Genomic DNA, 26,313 nt, shown 5'->3' on the forward strand with positions numbered 1-26,313 from the left:
AGCGAAAGCAGACTTCGCACTTCCCCCAGGCCAAGAGAGCTGGAGGGACGCTCCCTAACCTCGCTCCGTCACGTGGGCAGAAGCGCCCAAGGCACGTGACCTACCTAGAGCCTGGCCAATCAGTTTCTGCAGGGGCGGGGACTCGAAGTCCAAGGGGCGGGAGCATCTGTTGAGGTCGCTTCTTCTCGCGAGCCTTGCCACCATCACTCTTCTTCAGCCGCCCACGACCAGGAGCTAAGGTCTCGCGAGGCTTGGGTGTTGCGGCGGTAGGAGGAGGACGGAGAAGGACGGCGCTAAGCCACCGCTGCCTCCCTCGCTCACTCCCTCGCGCGCTCGCCCGCCCCCTCCCTCCCTCCCCTCCCTTCCCCGGCCCCGGCTCCGGCCCTGGCCCATTTGCTGTTCATTCTTCTACTGGGAGGATGTCGGGCTCGTCTCTCCCCAGCGCCCTGGCCCTCTCGCTGTTGCTGGTCTCTGGCTCCCTTCTCCCAGGGCCAGGCGCGGCTCAGAACGGTAAGCGGGGCGCCGGGGGCGGGTCGGGCGGGGGCTGTGGAACGCCGGCGGCCGTCCGGGGCCTGAGGAGGTGCGAGAGTAAGGGGAAGGGAGCTGGTGGGTAGTCTGAGGGACTGCGGACCTAAAGCGAGGAGAAGCGGGTCGGAGTTGGAGGCGCGGGTGTGAGAACGGGATTCGCCAGTGTGAGAGGTGGGGGCGTCAGATAAGAGCCTGAGGTGTATTGCTGACTTAGAGGCGCCACATCGTGGGGCTCGTCGCTCCGAGTCGGGGACACTCAGGAAGCCGACGTGAGGAGCTGGAGTAGCGGGGGCGGATGAGGAAGGGGCGCAGCTATTAAGACAGCAGGAGACCGGCGTTTGTGTTTAAGGCGACGGGAAGTGGTGTTGTCAGGGTCCCCGGCATAGGGGTCGTCTAGGATTCTACTGGGGCCCTGTAGGACTGATGACATCCTTAAAATATAGAGGACACGTTGTGGGTAAAGGAGTCCTGGAGAAAACTGAGCAAGAGCAAGAGTATTGGAGCCCTAAGAAGGGGGTGAAGAATCAGAGAACCTTGGATATAGAGGTAGACGGAAGGTGGGTGGAAAGCTAAGGTAGTGGGTTGACTGCAGTTGGGGATCTGGAAAGGGAAGCAGCAGTGGCTCTAAACGACATGGGCGGGGTGGGGGGGGAAGAGGGCTGGGTTTGAAGAGGAGGGTGGAGTGTTGGGCATTCTAGGGTAGTGGTTGGGAGAGCAAAAGGGAGTTTCTAAATAAGGAGAGGAAAAATGAGCAGAGGGATGGGGAGAAAGGGTTGAAACTGAGGTAGGGGTAATATTTATTAGAGAAAGAAGGGTGCCTGGAAGTAGAGATGGAGGTGGGGGAAGACAAAATAAACGAAGGGAGTGAAATGCGGGAAGCCGGGGTCTTAACGTTGTTTGCAGTGTGAAAGGTATATTCGGGAAGGAAAGAGCTGAGTTGTGGCGAGCGCTGTATGATATTGGTTGGGCCTTTGGGAAGGCAGGGACACATAGCTGGAACTGCAGTGATGGGATTGAGGACAGTGACTGGAGAAAATGGGTTTTTAAGATCTAAAAGTTTCAAGACAAAAGAGACATTATTTCTGAGGAACATACAAGTAATCCCTGCCTGGGATGCGTGCAGTGTTCAGTGAAAACGAGAGACTTAGGTTTTGAATTCAGGCTCTTTAGAGAAGGTGGAGAAGTGGTGGGGAATCATGGTGATGGGGTATCTGATCTAGACGAAAAGATTCTGATTGTTGAAGGCATTTGTTACGGTTCAACTGCTGAATTGATCTTTCATAGGTGAGACTAAAAGTATGAATTAGTTTCTGCTCTTGTGGAAACTTCCTTTAAGAGATTTAAAAAATATTTTTATAGTAAAGAATTTATAAGAAGTCAGTACTAGAGAGTGAACTATGAAGTATTTTTGCTACTTCAGTGTTTCTTTGTTGTTATGCTAGAACAATTTGAAATTACTCCTGTTGGAATATCTGAAATTTTAAATGACTTTCATTTTAAAAAAAGTCAGTGATAGAGCTAATGGAGTTAAGCATTCTAAGGTGAATCCATGCTTAAATTGCTGACGATTACAGTGAAAATATATCAATAAAGGATCGAAAAAGCACCATCAGTTAAATATATGTTTGTTATACCAAATTGTACCAATCAAATCCTGTGTGTGCTTCATGGCCTTGAATTATCACTGTAAGGGTCAGAAAGGAAACATTTTTCTGTCTCTAGCATTTAATGTATGTGAAGTATATTGTGTATTTTTCCTGTTTTCCTCCAAAGCATAGGCCACTGTGGAAGGCAGGGTAGAGCTAGATTGATTTGTCTTAACCAATTAACCAACAGTCTGTTTTGACAATATGACTTAAGCCTAATACTAATTTCAGCTATTCGATTTGTGGAAATAGCATGGTTTCATTTGGCACCATAGGTGAGAGGTTCTTGATCTTAACACTAATCTCTCTGCTGGCATAGCATCTTTCAGTGATTGATAATACAGTGAAATTGTAGTTTCTTAGCAACTAAAGCAAGTTTTTTGGATAGGCCTTCAAAGACTCATCTGGTTGTTTTCAGTGATATGTGTTCCAAATACAGCATAGTTCAGCCTTTTCCTTGAAATGAGCTTGAATTCAGTCACATGACATGACCGGTGAAGTGAAGCTGAGCTTGTTGTTGACCTAAATGAATGTAAATTTAATTCAAGGAAGAAACGGTTATCATTTGAATTTGAGTACACATAGATAAGGATGCTTTTTTATAGCTTCCTATAACATAATAAGATTCAAACTTTCAATTGGTAATAGCCTTATAGTAGTCTGACCTTGTGTCATGGAGTTTGCATTTTCTTACAGTGCTTCAGAAATGGATACCATGCTCTCTGTATGATATTGAAATGTTAGAAATGTTAGATTTCAAAATGATGACTTAAAAAAACACCAAAACCTACATGTTTCTGGATTGGGTATGTGGTAGTATAAATTGAGTGTAGATGTTTTTCAAAAGGTCTCTATTTCATTATTCCTAAAATGAAGAATTTGGACTAGATGACCCTCAAGATCTCTTCCAGTTCTGTGACCTGTTATCAAGACTTTCATTCAGATAGATTTTGTTTCTCATCCAAATATTTAAACTTGAAGGACCACAGTTTCCAGTAAAATCCTTATGTAAAGTGTTGATTTTTGAATGTATCGTGAAAAATGTAGTTCATTTTAAAGGAAGAAACTTTTCCTAAAATGCTAAGACATTCAAAAGCTTTAGACTAGAATTAAATTGAACAAGTATAAGCCAAGCGGTATTTTATGGTAGTCAAGAGCACAGACGTGGGATCCTGATAGACCTGGGTTTGAGTCCCAGCTCTCTGTAGCTAAGTGAACTTGAATAAGTAAGGTGCTTAGTATTTCCAAGCCTCAGTTTTATCATCTGTAAAATGGGGTTTATAATAATGTCAATCTCTAGGGGATGATGCGAGGATTAAATGAGATAATGGCCATAAAGCACTTAGATTTCTGCCTGGCATATAGTGAGTCTCAGTTCAGAGTCCATTTTTATTATAGGTAACATGTTACTGTACTGTAACATGCTATATTACTGTATGTAAAAAGTAGCATTATTAATTACTTATTTTCTTCATATATATATATTGAACATTTAATTGTTAATGCTAACTCACTATTATCTTGAATGAAGTTAACTTCATTTGAACGCTCCGAACAGAGAGATTTGCACTTTTGCACATGTAACTTTTTAAGAAAAGTGACCAGCAGTGCTGCAGTTTCAGATTTGGCAAGAAAGTTTGTATGTCCATTTCATTGTCTGGGAGATTTCATGGCTTTCTTTTTCTTTCAGTGAACTAAATATTTCTTCATAGAATCCCTTAGTTGTTAATAGAAATAGAATGTAGTGCCTGGCACACAGTGGGAGTGTCGAAGATGTTAGCTGATGAATGAATGTGGAGTGAAGTGTAAAAATGTAATATTGAAAATATAAAGTTGGATAATAAACACAGTTTAGTGGGAGAAAAAGAAAAGTCTAATCAATTTTATTATTAATGAGCTAAATTTTAAGAAACCATTTTGCTTGGGTGATACTAGATAGCTGTGAGCATTGTGTTTTTAACAATGTCAGTATTTGCATTAGATAATACACACGTTTTTTTCTTTTCTGTCAGGTGCTGTTTGCTTCAGTGGTTTGGCAGTTTTCTCTCCTTGAGTACATTTTTAGATGTGTATTTGCTATTGTGCATTTCCTCTTTGGGTGAAGTGAAATGAGTAACAGAAGACATGTTATCTATGGCAGCTGTGCACAAATGACATGCCAAATGTCATGCAAGAGATCTTAACATAATTAACCCAAATAAAAATTTAAATGAAGAAATAGTTTGCCTTGGAATAAAGCATTTTCTGAGAAGATCATAAGCCTCCAGTCTCTCAGGCAACTGACCAGAGTATCACTACTGACATAATGGAGCACCCAGGCATGAGAAACTTTTCAGGGATCTGGAGTAGAAAGGCCGTGTTACTACATCAGGACCTGTTGCTGGGCTCTTAGTCTTTGTTTTTCAAGGTTACTGGATCCAAATTAGAAAGAGATGCAGATGGGATTTTATGTTGCCAGACATAATATAGCTTAACCTGTTAATGTACCAAGGTTTAAAACAACAAAAGGAAATAAAAGCCCTTAAATATAAATGTACTCCACAGTCCAAACATTTGCCATAAATTAGGATTGAGGTTCATTACAGGCCTTACTTTGTCTGAGTTATACAAATCTCCATGAGAAATTGGACTATTTGGTCTTGAAAGAATTCCTTTATTTTTCTCATTAATTCAGTTTTTATGTGAAATATTTTCTCTTGTGGAGTATACCTTTATATATTAATAAAAAGCAAAATGTTATCCTATTGTCTTTATTTTTTACTAAATATAAATTTATTTAGTTTGAGGTACTTTTTCAAAATAAGATGTTTCATATGTAAAATCTGAAACTTTGCCAGATGTATGTAAAAGTTTTTTTAACAAGAATTTGGAAAGGAGATAAGATGCTAATATCTATACAAATGAAATGTGTAGAAAAACAATGAATGACTATATTAAATATCACACAGATGTTCAATAAAAATTTGAATAAAGTTATGCAAAGACATTTTAGCAGAAGTAAATTCTGTGAAAAATTTTCTGATGCATTCTATTTACAGTGAGAACACAATCTGGACAGCATCAGAAATAGAGAATGAAGTTGTAAGAGAAAAGGAAAAAGAAGAAAGTCTACAGTAGTACAAAGAGAAAAGCAGGAAGCAAAAATGAGGAGCATCTGGAAAAATAGAATCTATCAGAAAGAGTAAATAGAGATCTTTCAAGTACATTCACATATCAAAATTAAAATAATAGTGCAAAATCACCATTGTGTGAACAATTGGCTTGGCTTTCACTGTGCTTCTTTAAACAAAACATCATTTTACATGAATTTATAAAAATGCCATTGATGGTATGGAGTTTAATTTTAAGCACCTTAGATAAATGCTTTTAAAATTTGTGAGGTTTTTGTGGATTTTTCTTTCAGAATTCCCAATTTTAGTTGGTCCTTACCAACGAAATAGTTTTAGGGAGGCAGGAAAACTCTTCAGTAAAATTAGTTGATTATAGTCATAAACTTCTCACTGAATTTAAAGTGAAATACTTTTGTGATCCAGTGTAAAAACATTATTCCAGTGGAGTTGATGTCTAAATTTAAAAAATTGAATACGTAAGTAAAATACTTCTGTTTCTCAAGAGTTTATTCAAAATTGTTATCTAAAATCGAAAGTAGGCCTTTTTTGTTTGATTTTACATTTATACAAAGTATACATTTATTAATCAAACCTAATTAGATTGAGGTTATTTTTACTTGACTGCTCAGAGCTCTGTATGGAAATGGAGTTTATTGAATATTTAAAGAATTTCCTAAGTATCTACATTTATTTGCGTACAGAAGATTAGTGGGAGACATAGTTAATGTTCCTCAGGCACTCTCTAGTTTTTTGTTTTGTTTCTTGTTTTTGTTAATGTTTCAAATTAAAAAAAACAACAACTCAGTCTTATTTTTTCATTAAAGCAGACTTTGATGGAAACATCTTGTGTTAAGTTCCTTGTTCTAAAAAGTACTGAATGGTATTCTTTTGCATTTCTGAAAATAATCATGGAATGTTTTAAGACTAGTTTTTCCAAGTGATCTTAGTTACTAGAACCTTATGGTACACTTTATGGTATTTTCCAGTAGTATATCACTTTGGATATGCTTTGCTTCACTTCGTTTTATCTTGTTACACCCAAATATTGCTTCAGATTGATTAAACTATGAATTATGAGATGATGTGAAATCACTTTGAAAGTATTAGGGTTCTATATATTATATAAGGTTCTATTATTAGAAAACAAATTACAGATTGTGGCAATAGTTTTAATCATATCCAAATGTATATTCACATTCTAAAAATGATTAAATATAAAATACAAGACAAAATGTCAAGTCCTTTCTGACAGAATACAGGGCAAAATGTTCCATATACAGTAAGATACATTAAAAAAAGGTAAGAGTGTGCTTGCATTTATAAATTATAACACTGATTCTTCTTTTCTTCCTGATAGTATATGAAAACCACTAGACTAGATGATGTCTAAATTCCCTTCCAATTCTAAAATCGCAGAACTCTATTGATCTTACAGCTTAGGTACTGCCTCTGATGGGTAAAGGGCCTAGAGAGAGAATACTTTGTTTTAATAAGTTTTTAGAAATTTACGTTTTGGAAATAAGGAAAGCTGACTTTGAAGTTTGCACTGTTTTGAAATACAACTAGCTGTAAATCTGCTTCAGACTACATTTGTAGTTCTTGTTTCAAGGAAGGTAGAATGGTATCTGTTATAGAGGTCTCATATTAAACTTGCCAGAAAAATTGTCAGATGAATTAAACAATTAAATGAAAATCACTGCCAGGTAGGTAGGTATTTTGTTCTCTCTGTTGGTTGAGAAGTAGTTGACTATTGAAGAGGCAATGAAGACACAGTGAAGCACACTTAACTAATTGTATTTTTATTTTATATTTTGAGGTTTGTTTTCTATTTATGCCTTAGTTTCTCTTGTCCCTTATATATTTTTTTGACTTCTAAACCTGTCCATTATAGTTGAACAAGGCAACACAAGTGTTATCTGAATTAAATCTGAGAAAGTTCCTAGATTGGTATTCCTTAGAAACGATGTGTCAGTCTCAATTTATATATTTATTCATTATATTTATTTGTATCAGGTAGGTTTATTTCCTTGTTTTCTTTTTTCTTTTACATTTTTGTTATAATTTCAAACATAAAAAGTAGAATGAATAATGTAATAAACTCCCATATAATCATTATCTGTTATCAGCCACATCCTTGCTGCTTGTTAATTTAAAAATCTGAAAAGTTAACATTACGAAGTAAAATTTTCTAGGTGCTGAAATATATTAGAGATTAGCTAATATTAGTAAAATAGAAATAATTTGTTTCATACATAATCATGTTGAAATGACTTTAAAAATATAAAAGCTCTTTAGAAAAAAGGCTTTCAAACTTTTGTTTGTGACCCAGATAGAGAGATAGATTTTATTTGTGACTAAGTCTATGCAGAAATATGTAATGCTTTGTGAAACAGTATCTATCCTTACTCTGTAGTGTATTTAAAGAAAACTGTTGTGACCTTCTAAATTGATTTCATAATTTATTGGCTATGAGACTCATGTTTGAGAAACAGCATTTTCAAGTATTGAGTAGTTTTGCTTTTTTGCTTTATTTTTTATCCGCCATGTAATCTGAAACAATCTGATGATTTTTGTAAACAATAAGGATTTTCATGAGGCATTTATCAGCAATATCAACATGTACTGTTACTAGTCATTATTAGTAAAGAAAATATAGCATTATTGAATTAATACCTTGGCTATTAGTTACATTGACTTTTTTTTTTTTTACCCTATTTGAACTTGGAAAAAAGAGGAAGCTACAGTAATTTGAATTTCATAATCAAAACAGAAGTTTTCCAATAAGTTCTGTTGTCCTTTCATGTTAGGACATATGTTCCTTATTCCTTAGCCCCCTGCCTTTGAGTTATTGGTTGCATACAGGGGCTGGGAGCACGCTATTTTTTCTGAGCTGAGTGCTTATTACTCTGATGCTATTGTCTGAGGCACATTTCTGGTGAGTACAGAATGACTTGAACACTGGCCAAGGGAAGGGGAAGAGAGGGAAAGTAGAACCATCACGGAGGAATCATTTGCCTTTCATGTTTAAAATCCTAGAGAAGGTTATTTTCTTACTTTTAGATGTTGCTTCTTAGAGGACAAAAAGGCAACAAGATATCCTGTGTTGGCCGCTATCTGTGAAATACTTTTCAATCCACAGGTTGAAAGAATATGCTAAATGTAATTAAGATTTTTTTGATTGATGGGATATGTTAAATTTTACTCATAAGTTTTTGATTCTACAAGTTTAGCAGGTTGGAAACCATTGTGGAGCAACTGGGAAAAAATAGCATAACAGTTCCAGCATTGAAATTATATTTGTTAATGCAGAATTTCAAATCATTCACTAAAGAGGATGAAATAAATGTCCTTAAGGCAAACCAGGAAACTGCTACCTGGAAAAGAGCAACTGTAAAGAGGTTTCAAATAACTTGCAGTGAACTGTCATTGAATTACCTTTAGACAAATAACAATGATCACATATCAGAAGTGTGGTACTATTAACAGTATAATTGTTTTCTCCCTACTATTGAACTCCAAATAATCATGAACACTTTCCAACCACATTTAGGAAAAGATGCAGATAATTCTACATTGATGATAGCCTAAGACTTAAGAGAAAAGCCTGAGAAGCTAAATTTAGGGAAAGGGAGCACTAGGGGGATGTGATTATCTATTTTAATACCTTCAAGGTATCAGTGTAAATGAAGTAAGGGAATTAGGCAGTCTCCAAAGATGGATGGGCTGTATCAAAGAACAATAGCTTAGAGCACAGGGAAGAAAAGCATGGGTTTAGTATTAAGAAGATCATTTTAATGAAACTAGCAGTATAGTTATTTGCACGCACTCATTGTCAAAACCATTATAAGTAGGGCAAAGAGCTGGTTGAGAGGGACCTCAAAAGAAAAGGGAAGATCTCTCTCATCTGGTACAGTCGTCTCTCATCTTCGAGGGTTATATTTCAAGACCCTCAGTGGATTCCTGAAACTGTGGACTGGTACTGACCCCAATATATACTGTTTTTCCTTATATGTACATATCTGCAATAAAATTTAATTTATAATTTAGACAATGTCATGGATAGAATATTCATACTGTAGATTTTTACAACCTCGGCATATGATTTTTTCCCCTTAAGTTGAGAACTTCCACCTTTTCACTTAAAGAAAGCACTTTAAGGCTTCTCTTCGGCATATTCGAATTGCCAGCACCACTATTCTTGCACTTTGGGGCCGTTATTAAGTTAAACGGGTTTCTTGAACATGAGCATTGTGATACCAGAACAGTCCATCTGATAACCTAGAAAGCTACTAAATGATTGATGGGTTGCATATATATATATATATATATATATATATATATATATATATATATATATATATATATCATGGATATTCTGGACAAAGAGATGCTGAGAGAGCAGAATGGCTCGAGATTTCATTACACTACTCAGAAGAGCTTGCAGTTTAAAACTTATAAATTATTTATCTCTGGAATTTTGCATTTAATGTTTTCAGACTGCTGTTGACCATGGGTAACTGAAACCATAGAAAGTGAAACAGGGATAAGGGGGACTACTATACTTGTTTAAGAGCTCAATAGGAGAAAAAAACCTTTATGGAAATGAATATGAAATGAAATGGGCTTTCCAGAAGTTTTGAAGTCAGAAATTTGTTTCTAACTCTAAAGCTCTATGATTATGAATTCAAGAAAAAGGTAGATTAACTTTGGAATTCATTAAAATAGGATTCTGTTTATTATAACCTTCATAAACAACTTCTTTTTGTTTCGTTAACAAAAACCTACACTATGAATTATTTTCAATCTGTGTGTGATACACAGAAGCATAAGCTTCATAAAAGTTTATTCACTAGACTGGATGGAACCTGGTAAAAGTTTAACCTTTGGCTCTTTGAAATTAGGTTTTTTCTTTTATATAGTAAATGTCAGCTATTAAGAAAGCCTTATCGTCTGACTCCCCAGTGCTCTGCTCTCATTCCCAAGACATGTGCGTTGCTCAGCTGGTGGCTGCGGCCCGAGCGCTCCAAGTAAGTATGCCTTCTCTGCGCGCCCACTGGCCGGCTGGAGCCTGTGAGCCTGGGCTCCCTTCGGGGCAAGGTGCTACTCTTTGAGAATATGGCGTAGCTCTGAGGCACAACGGTCCGGGGCTACACCCAGATGAACGAGCTGCAGCAGCGCTCTGGCCCTGGGACCTGGTGGTGCTTGGCTTCCCGTGCACCCAGTTCGGGCATCAGGAGAATGCCAAGAACAAATAGATTGTGAATTCCCTCAAGTACGTCGGACTTGGTGACGGGTTCGAGCCCAACTTCGTGTTCTTCGAGAAGTGCGAGGGGAATGGTGCACAGGTGCACCCCCTCTTCGCCTTTTTGAGGGAGGCTCTGCCCTTGCCCAGTGACGTCACCACTGTGTTCATGACGGAGCCCAAGTTCATCACCTTGTCCCTGGTATGCCTCAACAACGTTGCCGAGAACTTCGAGAAGTTCCTGGTGGGCCGGGACAGCGTTCCTGTGTGCAGATACAACTGTAGCTTTCCGACCATCTACATCGAGCCAGACATCGTAGCCCTGATGTTCCAGGGGCCTAGCGGTGCCTAGGGCACCCCTGCTGGCCCTGCTGCTTGGCAGACACAGTGCTGCCCTCTGGAGATTTCATTTATGACGGTGTTTCCTCTAAACCTTCATGGAGGAATGCCTGATGTCCAGGAAAATCCCTTGAGGTGGGCTCTGGGCCTGTCCATCTCATCCTCTCCCTCCCACCACACCACTACTCCTCACGATGAAGTGTGGGGTGTCAGAAAAAAAAATCATCAAGAAAAGAACACTTTCAGACTAAGTCTCAAGACTTAATCAGTCAAAATTCTGCTGTTAGAAGCCCAGGCTTGTTCTTTATAAATGGGAGCTGGTGCTATAATACTTTGGTAGAGATGGGAGTTCACTTTAAATAGTTCAAAGACTGTAGGGTATATGATAAAGATATTTCTGAGGCTGTTCAAAAATTTCCTTTTTCAGATTTTTGCTTGGGAGCTTGGAATATATTTGTATTCTTGGCTTAGAGGAAAAAAAGATATGAATGAAGATGTGACTGAGCTCACCCTTTTCCTCCTCGTGGGTTCAGAATAATTTTCATTTGCTGAGTTATAACCACCTGATTTAGAGAGTCAGAGAAAGTGGATGTATGCTCTGCAGACTAGTGATGTGATTTCTTTATGGTTAAATTTCAGTACTAAGAAAAATAAGTTTCATGAGCTTTATTATAAGGCCTTTTACTATTAGTAATTCAGGATAAGAGAGATACTTTTTGTCCTTTTGGTATAAACTGGGGCTAGGTGGCTATAAGAATAACAAAAATTGAACAGTATAATACGTTCCAGGGTGAATAATATTAAATAACATAAAGCATAATCAAAAACATACATATTTACTTGAAATATGTTTAAGGCAGTTTTAAGAAGTGTTAACATAGTTTTTCTGAAACTAGAAAATTAGTGTAGTTTAAATTTAATGCCTAAACTCAATTGGAGACAATATTACAGGAGAGGTAAATTGATATATTCTGTTACTATTGTAAAGTGTAAATAAAAAACTGTTAAAAAGGTCATTTTGTGGGGCAGCTTAGTTGAATAGAAAGAGCACTAGATTTGGTGGTAGCCTAAAGCCTATTTCCATTTTAGTTCCCTTGGTTTCTGTTTTTTAAATTAGTATAACAATCCATAAAGTTTTTATGAGATTAAATGATAATGTATGGAAAAGTTTTTTAAATTGCTATATTGTAAAGTGGCATAAATGTATAGCTTTGAGTTGTAGGGCCTGCTACCTATAAAGTGTTTACCTTTAATGGGTTATCTGCAACTCTGGTAGTTCATAGAAAAGTGAACAGGAGAAGTACTAAAGAGAAGGTCCAGATTATTTCAAGGTTGATTTTTCTAACAAATGACTATATCATAAAATGTGCATCTTAGATGGTCGTTAGCAGACTAGACTTTTCACTGAATTATCCACTCCTCCTAGGGAAGGTAGATATTGAATTTCCCTAATCTTTGAAGTATGCCTCCCAGTACTACTCTCATCTCAAGTAAAATCTAGTTACAGGGACACTCTGTAACTCCTCATCGTCATTGCCTCCCTCCCCCAGGTAGGTGACAGAAGTAAAGCCAAGTATTTATCCTGTATTCTCTTTTTATAACACATTTTTTGTAATTCACTACATGTTGTTAAGAAAAAATATATATGTATATAATGCTTTAAATGTATATAAAGGGGAAAATAACAATAAAATAGTTCAGTTTGTAAACGCTTTGTAAAGGCATGGCTACAGAGGAAGACAATGAAGTAGTCTGCTGTTCATATATAGAAAAACCAAAAATATGCTAACTACAAAAGCCACAAATGTGAGAACTACGTTTTTACTACAATGATAATTCAAATATTACAGGCGACATTGCTATTGATAATCTGATTTTATGAAAGGTGAACAACTCTTGGTAAAGTTCCAAATGAAACAAAGTACAGTCTTTCCTCACTTTTTACACAGTAATTGCATTCCTGGAAAACTGATTTTTAAAACCATGCAAGAATACATTGTGGTATATTTAAAATTGAGTTAGGTTCTTGACTCAGAACTAGTTTTTCATCTTGAATATCATTTGAAAGTTGTGTAGGAGGAGGGACAATTCTTTGCTCTACAAGACTTCCTACATTGTGGGATATTGAGGATCCCTGGTCCCAACCCACTATAGTGTGCCATCTCAATTTTTGTGCCAACCAAAAATACAACAAAATTCCAAAATACTCCATTAAAAGGCAGAGCAGCCCCTGTTGAGAATATCTTCATTTTGTAGTTGTCTTCTGACACAGAATTACAGCACCTAGTCCGCAGAACAACCACTGGTCAAGGCCACACCTCTTCTAGGAATGTAAAGGCGATGAGAGCAGCTGTTCACTTGTTTTTCTTTTTATTAACATGCGTTAAAGCAGGAATTGCAAACTCATTTACCACAGGGCTAGTACAGTTGGCTAAATTGGAGAGTACAATACATGCTTTGACTGAACACATTGAAAGTTGGACTTTTAAAGATACTGTGCTGGTCAAATAAAACTGTCAGAGGGACCCCATTTTGCATCCTCTTCACCAAAGGGGATTATATTATGAATTTGAAGCCTGAGAGATTGGATGGGAGTCTTGATTTTTGGCAAGTTTCTTAATCTCTGATTCCTCTTCTGTTTATTAGGAATAATACCTCACAGGATGATGGTTGGAATGAGATTGCATACATAAATCACACAGCACGATACCTGACACAATATGTGCTCGATAAGATTTTCTCTCTGCTACTAATATTCTTTCAGTTATCTTGGTTTATATTTAAACTATTTGAAAGCTAACTGTGTATTTTATAGTGAAATGGTTATGAAATTTGAAATCTCTAATATGGGGGGCATTAGTCCCTTATTAACAGAAGCAAGGAAGTAATTAAAAACTTTTTTTTTTAATTAACATACAACCTACCTACCATTTAAGGCATTTGGTTCTTGATAGTTTTAAGCTATTTGGAGCCTGATACTTATAACACTGAACGTGCTGTTTCCAAACTACTTCTGTGGATCAGCCTCCTTAGTCTTTCAGGTCAGCCCTCAACCTTAGCATAGCAATGAACATTATTAAGTGTGGTATTTACTTTTTTTTTTTTTTTAAAAATATGGTGACATTCTTTAACAAAATCCTTCAAAATAAGATTTTGCCATAAAAAGACATTTTCATAGTTGTCGCTTGAGTTAGAAATTTAGCAACATGATTTTTACTAGGAAACTCTGATTTTTTTTCCAGTTGTCCAGTGAATGTTTTGAAAAGTTCCACATTTTCTTTGTTCTTAGAAAATGTGTTAGAGGCGTATGCATCTTTCTGTACATTTTGTTTTCATACTTTAGCAGCAGAAAGTTTTTTAAAAATTTAGTATTTAGGATAATGATCTAAATAGTTAAAGCAGTAAAAGAAATGTGCTTTATTTCTTTATTACTATCCTTATAATTCTGTTGTTCATCTTTGTTTTCTTCCACAATACAATCGATTTTGAGCCCCTTTTCAGAGTTCCGTGTTTTATATGTATATGTTATTTTTTATAAAATACCCTCTCCCTTTTTTTTTTTCTATTTTTCCTATCTTAACTTTAGTTTCTTCTAACCCATACTTGGTCTTGTCCCTTCTGGTATCTTCAATTGTTTTTAGGTAAATACTTGGCATTTTTACAATTTTTGTCCTGTTTTGTTTGAATCTTTTTGAGGCAGAGGGGTGGCTGATTTTATTATACAGATTTTATTATTGTAAAACACAAAGTTTAGTTGACCGGTTTTTAAGCTGCAGTGTTTGTATACTGTGACTTCTGGTTATTTTTGCTTCTCTTAGTAGCTTTTTAATGGTTTCCTTTTTATGGTGGAGATTTTGCTAACATGCTTTTTAAATCTTAATCCCCACAGGGTCATAATGTCCATATTTCTCAGAAACAGATCAGCTATTCTTCGAGGCCTAGTTATAGAGGAAATTAATTTCCGATGGAACTGAGGACATCAAGGCGGAAAGAATTCCAGGCAGGCGGCTAGCAATGAAATGTTGATTGTGAAATATGAGGTACTTGCTGTAGGCTGGTAAATTTTAGTGCTTTCATGCAAGTCTACCACTTATTGTGGAGTGCACATGAAACATTCTGAAATGTCTGCCCATAGAACATATAATTTGCTACCCAGTTGTGGGTAGACATTAAAAGTCAATTATGGGGTGGGGGTTGTGCTAGGGGAAATCAGATTTTATAGCTGTATGATGAAAGGACAAATTTTGATATGCATTAAAGAAAAAAAGAAAACCCCACTAGAGTATGCAGAGTAGTAGTTCTTACTGTAAGAATAACATTAAACTGTAGTGAAAATTGCTTACAAATTACTAGTAGAAATATGAGCTTGCTGGCATTTGTATTTCGGTAATAGGTATGTATAGTTTAACAACTTTTTAAAGTCAGCATGGGAAAGAATTTGAATGGAATGTGTTTTTAGTCATGTCTTAAGAGTGTCACCTTACCATTCTGCAACACTATCCATCTGGCCCTGCTCTAGAATTGTATCAAGTTTTAAACTCTCAAAATACACCATTGGAAAAACTTGACAGGCCCAGTGGTACCAGGTGAGCCTGAGGTTACCAGATGCATAAGTTTGCCAGCCATCGTTGCCTAGAATTTAATGAAGTTTTCATCAGGTTGAATTTTCAAAGGATAGATATAACCAACTACAGGAGAGAATATTAACAGACAGAGTGAATGAACCTTACTGCATTGGATAGTGTTTAACCAGCATTTTGACATGGAATTATTTTAAGTTTTTTGAAAAAAAGGGGAAAGTTACTGGACTTTAAAAAATTATGAAAGGACTTGCTTACATGGTTATTTCAGATAGTACCCAGGTGTTTAAAGTAAACTATTAAAGTTACTCCTTTTACCCCTTGATTCCCCTTCCCCAGGAATAAGCACTGTTAGTAGTTTGTTGTGTATCCTTTCAAAGCTTGTTCTGTATTGATGTATCATTTACGGACTGCAATGCTTTAAGAGTATCAATTATAATTCATCGTGGTATTGATTGCCTTCCTATTTTGAAGATAGTAATTGGAGTGACAGATATTTTTCACTTATATAAGTGTATGGAGCCTCTAGAAATCATCTTTTGTTACTAATCGTCATTGAAGGGAATTATGTTGATGATGACTGAATTCTTGATGTAGAAATGGCCCACTGAGAAGGCCTTTCTCATTCCAAATGGAAAAGTTTCATTAAATGTAAAAGAACAATATATTATTGTATTTTTATCCTTAGGTGTATTTTTGGGGGGAAGTCTTGAATGTTCACACATGTAATATCTTAGCTGTGTGGATAATTTCTGGGACAACTCTGCTAATTTTTAGTTAAAGAATTCTGGGTACAATTTTGCTGTCCCTTTTCAAGAGAAATAGCAGTATTTTTCTGGTGTTTGGGATCCTAGGTAAGTAATATAACCCGATCCTCCACCTCATCATGGAGTTATGAGATGAAGACCTGAAACAAGATAATGAGAGTGCAAATAAAAAGTAATTATGGAAGGAGAAGAGAATAGATTTGGATTGTTGACTGACTTAAGGAATTTCCGGAGATATCGAGCAGTGGGCAGATTTTAGTGGATAGAACATTAGTGAACTGGGATTCAATAAGGGTTCTGCAGCTAAATTACAATTTCTTTTAGACCATAGTATATCTGTTAGATTGGGGCAAGAATAAGATTTAGGTGTTTTCAAACTTTAGCAACAGAAAGTTTTTTTCTTTTTTTATTTAATTTAAAATTTTTATTAAATTTTAGATTTTTTATTTGAGTAGAATTTCAATTTGTGGTTGGTTTTTTTTTTTTAAATACTTTTTAAAGTGTTTATTGCATTTTATATTTTATCAGAACACAATACCATATCTGAATATGGTATAAATACGGGAATAAATACTCATTAAAGACTGTAAATTGTACAGTCATTCTCAATTTGTTAATGGGATGAAAGTAGAGCTGTTTGGGGGAGAGTGAGCCCCCTGGTTGTTCCAAAGAATCCTTAGGGTCTGAGGAGCAGGGTTTTCAAATGGATAAAATGGGTGATCCCTTTGTAGACCTACTTCTGAAGTTTTTACACAAGGATGTTTCTTACCTCTGGTTCACAGTCTACTTGGTCAGTCTTGATATCTGCATGGAAGAGGTCTTGTAGATGCTTTGCAAAGTTGATGATTATCTGTATTTATATCAATACATGCGTCCATATATGAAATAAGACCAAAAGAAAAGAAAGAGTCTATAAAATAGCACAAAGATAATCAATCACCTAGTGCAAAATGGACTTGGTTGTGAGAAAAGCTATCTCTTATTTGCCCTGAGTTTTGAAATTCAAAAATATGCATGTGATAGGAGAGCGCAGAGGTGTGCTGTTAAGTCCCTGCCTGGCAAAAGATTGAAATTGCTATTAGTTTTCATCTCTCTTGAGAAGAACCTCTTAAAACGTGTGTGGTTTTAGCAACCACCTTAGAGATTTGCCAGTAAGAACTGGAGATCTACTAAGTTCCAGTTTACTAGGTGGGAACACCAACTTAAACCAATTGGTTACAGTTAGTAATGCCAAATATTTTTTAAACTAACAGACCTACGTAGAATTTCTACATAGGTATCTCAGACAACTGGGGATGGATGTGTAGTGATAAAGGCCTGAACTGGTAACATTGATGAGAAAGAAGTAGAATATGCTGTGTGTCAGTCATTCTAAGATAAACATGTTTTTGAATAAAATAATGTATATAGGGTATCATTTAGATCTAAATGTAAACAAAGCACTGCAGCCAGTGAGGCAGTAGAGTGTACTGTTTTGAGCTCTGGAATTATAACTGCTAGGGTATGCATCCCGCCTTTGCACATCTGTAGAACGGCAATAACAACCTAAAGGGGTAGACTGTATTTTTATGTAGTGAATTAAATTATGTAATATACTTTGTATTATGCCTGACATATATAAATAATTCATAACAATTAGCTGCTGCTGTTATAAATTTACTTTCAGAGACATTCAGTTATGTGTACAGTAATCTTTTTGAATTTTTTTTTTAAAGAAGAGTTAGAAAATGTCCTATTCCCTGTCCCTTCCCCCACAGGTGATTTTCTTAAAGCTTATCTTTTTAAGAAAGAGATTTCTAAGCTGTTTGTTTTGATTCTAGGAGGTTTACAGGGAATTGGAACTTTCTTTTGAATTGATGATGGGTAGCATCATTACCTAATTTGGAAAAGAATGAGAAAGTTGCATTCTAACTGTGAAATGAAATCTCATATCAAAAATCTATTTTATACTAAATTTTTATTCTCTTGTTGTTAGGATTAGTTGGTGCAAAGCAAGAAAAACTGATATTAGGGATTTTGTTTTTTTAAAATAAAAAGGGCATCAATGGTAAATTCAAATGTGCCATAGTCTAGTCTCCTAGAATTTATTTTTATCTTGATATGCAGAAAGATGGCTCTGATATCACGAAAAGCCCTCTTAATCAAAGAAAGTTGGTTTCATTTATTATACTATTCATTAGCATAATAAGGATAACTAGTACATTTTAAGTTAATAGGCTGAAATTTAATAAAAAGCTTTTTCTTAATCTTCGATTAATGAGAATTGTTTTTTCTCACTATTCTTTTAACAAATATTTTTGAGTATATTTAAGTGCAGCAGGGCATTGTGGGGATACAAAATTACAGACATCTTGGTTTCAAAATAATTTATAATCTATTAAAATATACATTCTAACAAACAGCGTTGCCTTATTCATCTTCATGAATTCATAGAATACTGCATTTCAATTAACTGACCATTTATAACGTAGATTTACAGAATATTAGAGCTGAAAGGACCTTAGAAATCATTGATTTAGATCTTCTGATTGTACACACAAGAGAACTGAGGTTTCAGATTTTAACATGTCATATTTGTTATGTTGTTATAATGTTATTATATGGAACAATTTCTATATATTAATATACTTTTCTTAACGTCACAATTTAAATTGGTATGTCTAGCATTTTATTACCATGCAGTTTGGTATTCATTTCTGAAACACTATCAGAGAGTACATTCTAGAGTCAATGCTAACCTACACAATCTTGGCCTGTTCTGTACCTGAGTTTATAATTTTACTAGATGTAATACTGTCAGAGAGCTATCTTTTGCAAATATTAGGGTTCATTGATCTTTGTATACTGTCAATCGAAATCAAGGAAGTAGGGCTTGATTATATACTGCATACCTTACCGTAAGGCATTATAGTTACCATTTTGGTTAATGGGGAAATTATCTGAGCCAGTGGTGGTATAGCTACCAAGTAATATTGACTGTAGGAGAATAGGGTTGAGGATTTATCAGATTCGATAGTGGGAAAACCCCCCCAGGAATTTGGATGTGTTTTGTAGGACTAGATATATTTAAATCAGAGACATAGATACTTAAAGCAGTTCTTGGAAAATTATTGCTCAGAGTTCTTAGGAAAAGTTTGTGAATCATAACTCTACTCAATTTAGAATTGGAAGTTGACTGACCTGGAATTTTATTCTGAGATGGCTCCACTCTAATTGCTTGGTCTTGAACAACACAACCTCCAGGTTCCCCGTAAGTGGGGTAACTGTAATTCTTAGCTTGTGCTTTTTGCCCCATCAAAATTATCCATAACATCTCTTTTACTCGTAAAAGTTTCCTGGTTTAAATGATAAATTATGTGGTTACTTTACCCCTAGTGTAATATTTGCCCTTGGGTACTTAAATGTGATGAAGTCTTATGAAATTTTCTTCTGTATTGGGTAAGATTGTTTTCCCTAAGCTGGGAGATTTTAGCACTGAATATTTCATTGTCTGGAAGTGTATTTTATTTTAAGAAAGTGTTCTTGATAGTCTGTTTCTAGATATGCTTATTAAATTCCACAAGTAGGATCTTAATTTTTGTAAGAGCAGATTGAATGTAAAATTCCCATATAAGAGGGATGAGAAGAGATGAGGGAAGAAGGTAGGGGTAGTGGTGGGGTGGGGTGAAATAACTTATTTTAAGAATAATTTGCCAGGTGGCTTCCCTTTTTTTTTTTCTCTTCATCCTTTTTAAATGTAAAACTTCTTGTTACTTCCCCTTTTGGAGATGCAAGTGAAATTACTGGAATGAACGATAATTTTATAAATTGTTGAGAATTTGGGGAAAATATAGATCTCTGTTAACAGCATGTAGTACTAAATATTCCTTGAACTCATTCATTTAATTTCCCCATATAAATGAATTTGCCACTGTCATGACTTAAGTACTGGGAAAGTTTGCAATTTCAACATATTATCAATATGGTCCATAGGTAAAGGAGTGAAATTTGTCTCATTTCATAATCATTTTAAAAATCAGAATAAGACTCAGTATAGTTCTATTGAGTATCTTTAATTTTCTAGATTGAGAGATCATTGGGGCCTAGAAGGAGGAAGGAAATTTCCCATTTCATGTCATTGTTGAAGTGGAGAATGGTCTCTTGGTCACTTGCCTGTGTGTTGCTATCCTTATTTTTCAAAAACCATATCTGGTTCATCTTTACAGAAATACTGAAGAGGACCAGAAAGGTAGGAAAAGGAACATAAGTGTAGTGGTACTTCATGAACTTTTATCACAGTCTAAAATAGGAGCTACTATTTCTGTGAATTTTTCTCTGGAATCACTTGGTCTATGGCATATTGGCTTTGTTTCTCTTTAGTACTCTACTGTAGAGTGCAGGCTGAGAGTTGGTTTAGCCTTGCGGTTTAGCTGAGATTCCATACATTTTCCTTTTTAAAAGTTGAGAAAATTTGGTTGGGAAAATTAACTTTTTATCCAAGAAAAAGCATTTTCAGGATAATCTTTTGAATGAAATAGGTGCTGTTTTTATATAAAAGCTAATAGCATTACATATGCTGCTCAAGTAAAGTCTAGAGCTCCTTTGGGGGCTTCTGGCATGGATACTATCTATGCCTTGTATCCAAGTCAATGACAACAAGAACATGAGAAGACCCTTCTTTTAAATCTTCTAAATAATAAATTAATTACCTGACATTATTAAAACTATTGTCCAGATATTGGAAGGGATTTAATTTCTATTTCGGTGTATTTTCTCCTAGTAAAAGTGCACTGCATTCAGTGGTGAATCATTTGGAAAAAACTATAATTATGTAGAAAGTTCCATTCTCAGTTCCCTTTTCATCCTCCCTGAGTGATCTCATCTCCTCCCATGGCTTCAGCTTCCACCTAAGCTGATAATTCCAGCCTCCACCTCTCTCCTGAATACCAGGTTCATATTTCTCATCAGGATAATCAGTTCTGTATGCACCTCCAAAGCCAACTCTCAGCCTGTCTTTCTTTATTCCATTTACAGTATCACTCTCCACCCCATGGTAAAAAATTTCAGTTTATTCTCGTAAACATTTTTCATATCCATTGCCATCTCACCATTCCTACAGCTCCTCTTAATTAGTTCGGACTCATTTTCCATTTGGATTATCGAAGGAGTTTCCTACTTCCTTTTTTACTTCTCATTCATCCTTTATGATGCCACCAGTCAGATCAGTTAAACCACTTGCTCTGTAGAAAGAAACCCAAGCTGTTTAGCTTGCCGGATGCTTGCTTATCATTCTCCCTAAGTTATGAGATCTTTGGCTATGGACTATCTTATATTTCTGAGTAGTACGAGCACTTAATAGTTGCTTGGCATAAAGCAATAAAAAATGTTGAATTTTTTCAGCTTTATATGGAACTACTCTTCCTGCCACTTCTCAACACTGTGCTCATAACTGTTTTGTCTTAGAGCAAGACTGTCTCCCCTCTCCCCAAAACTGACAAGGCTGGACCTAGATTTTATGCATGAGCTTTCTATGCACACGTTAGCCCTCTACCCCAGCAAAATTAGTTATTTATTTCTGTTGCCTTTTATACATCTGTTAAGAAGCAGCCATTATCAGATGTGTTGTATTTTGATTATTTTTCTGTCTCATGTCTTGAAAGGTTGAGCTCTTTAGGAGCAAAGTTTATTTTGGTTATCCCTGGGCACAGTCCTTAGTAAATAGGTTCTCAATAAAAATGGTAAATTGAATTGAAAGCATACTCTCAATTTGTGGATTGGTAAGTCATTATTTTGAAGTCATAATGAAGTCATAATAGTTTTTTACCTACTATTTTGCTACATTTTTTCTTTTAGTTATGAACACAGACTCAGCTGCTAGGAGAGTCTTTATGTGGTTTCAGAAACATCTGTGTGGCTCCTATGCCCTTATTTTCCCTCTATTTGAAATAGTCAAAAACATTAGCAATTTCAGACTAAGACATTAGTTGTCAGAGTATGCTTTATGGAGCAACACCAGCATCCCCTGAGAACTTGTTTTTAGAAATGCACATTCCTACACCCCACTTCAGACATATTGAATCAGAATCTCTGGGGATGGGGCCCAGCAGTCTGTGTTCAAACAGATGATTCTGATGCCTGATAAAGTTTAAGAATCACTGCTCTAGAATTTTGCCATCTTAAGAAAAGTTTTGCTTTTGATACATAATAGCAGCGTTTTTAGTGTGGTTTTGACTATAAGCTATTTATGTTTTGGAAGATAATGGATCAGCTAGGAAGACTGGAACTATATTACCTGACATCCTGGGATGTGATTCAAAGATTGAATTTCTTTGCGTGCAGAATATTTGACTCTGTGGTTTCTGGGAATAGCTGTTTAAAAGAAGGTGGGGGAAAGAGCTTCTTACCTTTTCAGTTAAAATGTCTTCTAGATCACCAGTCCTCAACCATTTTGGCACCAGAGGACCAGTGCTCCTATGAGACTCTAATGCCTGATTATTTGAGGTGAAACTGAAGTGGTGATGCTAGCACTGGGGAGCGGCTGCAAATACAGATGAAGCTTCCCTTGCTGGCCGCCACTCACCTCCTACTGTGTGGTCCTGTTCCTAACAGACCACAAACTGGTACTGGTCCACGGCTCATGGGTTGGGGACCCCTGTTCTAGATTATATCCAAACTACTTGTGTTCATCTTGGACTACTTGTGTTCATTGCCATTCTCATCGGATATATGAAGATGAAAGAATGAGATGAATTATATTATTCTCTGGAAGAATGAGCAGAATTGTGTTATTTTTAACATTTAAATCCTGATTGTTGTTGTGCTGTCAGGGACAAAGTGAGCTTGTTATCAAAAGTTAGACTGAATCTATAGACAAGTGAATTTCACAGAAAAAGTAATTAGTGGAGATTAACTTTTGATTAGTGATTACTCATGGCTTTGAGAATGGTTTGTTTAGCTGGAGTATTCAACTTTTCTAGCATATTGTTTTCATTTTGCTTTTAATCATAATTGGAGGGTCAACTGAGGCATGCTCTTAATATGCTCTGTTACTGTTTCCCCCACCCCATCCCCTTCAAAAAATTGTTTCTGGCTTCAGGGTTCCATTTGGGTATAGTTCCATATTGGCTCATAGCTATTTTTGACAGTCTCTTGGGAAAAGAAATCTTTTGTGAGCATTTGCTTAAATATGTAGGGTTTCACTGTTTGAAACCAAACCGTTCGTTAAGAACACTATTCGAATTACAGCCCGTTTGTAAGCATTTGTCTGTTTCTTTTGGATGAGACGTCCTTAGTTTTTAATGGCTAGTAAAACCAGCTTTTTACCTTTGTGTACTTACCAAACTTTGAGTACTGTTTGTGGAGTTAAAACGTAGATTTTCTAAAGTTTCCTAAAAAGACTATCTTGACAGCAGTTTTTGGCTACTTCATTTTCCTTCTTGGATGCATTTGTAATTTTTAAAAGTAATATTATGGTCAGTTTGATGTCACAGTCAAAATGAGACCTGATCTATTTAGCCTCACTTACTTTGTTCAAGATTAAATTAAAAAACCTCTTTCCTCCCTATGGTGAGGAAGAAATGTTCAGTCTTAAGGACTGTCTTTAAAAATGAAGCTGTTTACCTATGGACTATGAAAGTATAGACTAAGTGACTAGGATTTTTCAATCTGTTGTAAGCCCATTCGAGGATATTCAGAGTCATAGGCAAGTGTTGCTGAGCCCCTGGAGCATGTTAGACATGCATGAAGACATGTTAATAGGTGGTCCTTTGTGAGCTGATTGTTCCCTTTGCTATTAAAAATTTCCATTCCCTTGTATTTCTTAGATCTGGTGTCAAATTCTATTTTTATCAGATTTTTTTAACCAAAATTATTCTAATTTTTTAAATTAATTGCTGGAAACCTTACTTTATTTAATGTCACTTTCTATTTGAAACATGTTGAAATTATTTGAGTCAGTGGTTTTCAATGCTTTTTTTTTTTTTGTAAATTGAAAAATTAAGAAAAAGCACAGTTAGACAACCCCTCTCCTCACATGGATGAGTCTCTAAGCCCTGTCTTTCACCCCTCTCCCCCACTTTATCCCACACTGCTTTTGAGGTACCTCAACAGAACACCAGGACTGATTTAGATCACCCTTTAAATTATAGAGTAGCATGCTCACATAAAAGGCCACGTTGTATTATTACATGTAATAGCTGTACGGGTTACAAAGGAATTTTACGTGTGTGTGTGTGTGTGTGTGTGTGTGTGTGTGTGTGTGTGTCCATAACCTTATGAAGAAGGTGGGAATTATTCCCTCATATGAGGAGACTGAGGTTGAAGAAGTTGAAGAATCCAACCCAGATATTGTAGACCATGGCTCATTTCCCTATAAGGTGAGCTCTCAGCTTAATAGAGAAACCTTTATTTTTCTACTCATTGAACAGCAGTACAATAAAGATGCAGGGTATGTAACCTCGGGTCTGTGACAACCCTGTATTATATGCAAAATTTTGTTTGTGTGTGTTTTCTGGGATGAGAGAAGCTTATGGCTTATCATACTTATAACTTTTTTAATTTTTTGTCACAGACTTTTAGACTCATGGATCTAGGTAGATCATGCTTGTTTAGCCTTTCAATGGAAATTGACAATAGGACTAAATGAAAATCTTTGTTGAAGATCAGATGCTTATCCCTTACCTGTCCTAAAGTAGTTTAACATTTGCATAGATCTTTACAATTTACAGAACTCTTCCACATATACTACATGACTTTCACAACTATACCCTGCAAAGAAGGTAGCATCATTTCCATTTGAAGAAATTGCTCAAAGTAAAGACAATTTAAGTCGTGGAGGTAACGACCCAAGAGCTGACATTTTTTCTTAGGCTGAAATCAAACTAATCTGACGTAAATCCTTTAACTACCATTTTATCTTACATTTTGTGAATTTACAGGTTGGCCTGCCTAATGTCCAGTATCTTGCCATATATCATTGCTTAGCAGCTTGGTTTGTAATTGGTAGGTTTATTCTTTACTATTTTCTTTTTAAAAGGAGAGTCTTGTATTGCCTCTTTTTATTCTTATTACTTGTGGGCTTTCTACATTGTTCATAATATCTCAGATTTAATGGCTTCTAACTCAGTAATAACATCTGTTAACTCCTTGAGTCCACACTGCTGTTATCACTCTCCCCATTCTAGTTTGCTCTAAGGATAGGGAGGAATGAAGAATTCTCTTCTTTTTCACTGCCTTCTACAATTAATATTTATATTCTGGTTCTCAGGTTAAGATTAATTTGTTGGTTTGGTTTTTTTGAAGAAGTTTGGGTTCTAAGTTAGAGTTCTGAGTTAGAATATATTTCTGTGTGAAGTTTCTGCTCCCTAGCCTGTTGCAGAGCAGTCCTGAAGGCTACTGCATGTGGCTTGCTAAGCATTATTTCTGTGAAGACATATAATAATGCTAACATTATTGCTTACTATGTGCCAGGCACTACTTTATTTTAAACCGCGCTATTTAATCCTCACAATAACCCTATGAGATTGCTACTATTATTGGCCTTGTTCTACAGATTAGGGAGAAGCTCAGAGAGGTTATGTCAGTAGCCTAAGACCATACTGTTAGTGACAGTGCCTCCACACAAATCTGATTTTAGAGTTTGTTGCTTTTAATCACTGAACTACATAGTCTTTTTTGAACTAGATTTTCCTTTTTCTCCAAAGGAGAAGGCCGGCTAAAATATGCCAAGCTCCATTAGCTGTTTGGATGGTGTAATTTGGATGGTTTAGAAACTAGTGATAGAGACAGTCTTAATTTCTAAGCCTTTGTTTTGTCTTCCTGATGGAGGTAGCTGTGAAAGGAACATGTTTGAATTTGGAAAATGCTTTGTAATTACTGACATCTCTATCTACAGATTGGAGTAATCCATGAGATCAGACCCATATACCTCCTTCCTGCTGCGGAGAATGAGGTTAGCCCATTTCATCCACTCCTAGAGCTTCAGGACTGCCTTGCCCTTGGTGGGTGCATATGGACTTATGACCTGCCTTTGGTGTTAAGGAATACTGATAAGCAATTTCGTTTTTAAAATTAACACTAAGGGTAGGCACGCTGTATTGTAAGTAGCCTGTGTATACTTGTAGC

General features: G+C 36.2%; 1 protein-coding gene and 1 pseudogene across 2 annotated transcripts in view; both read left to right on the forward strand.

The window, feature by feature from the left end:
• The first annotated feature begins 237 nt into the window (after positions 1-237).
• NPTN (neuroplastin) overlaps positions 238-26,313 on the forward strand; it is a 62,674-nt gene continuing 36,598 nt past the window's right edge. The window contains exon 1 of one of the 2 annotated variants that reach the window (XM_039856642.1): positions 238-510. In XM_039856642.1, the coding sequence (XP_039712576.1) occupies positions 420-510 (91 nt within the window). In that variant the 5' untranslated portion in view covers positions 238-419. The remainder of the gene's footprint in view (positions 511-26,313) is intronic. The other variant, XM_039856640.1, reaches the window with a different exon arrangement.
• Positions 9,636-19,840, forward strand: LOC120597902 (glutathione peroxidase 1-like; annotated as a pseudogene).

Source organism: Pteropus medius, unplaced genomic scaffold (assembly GCF_902729225.1).
Source record: "Pteropus medius unplaced genomic scaffold, Ma_sr-lr_union100, whole genome shotgun sequence".
NCBI classification, from domain to species: domain Eukaryota; kingdom Metazoa; phylum Chordata; class Mammalia; order Chiroptera; family Pteropodidae; genus Pteropus; species Pteropus medius.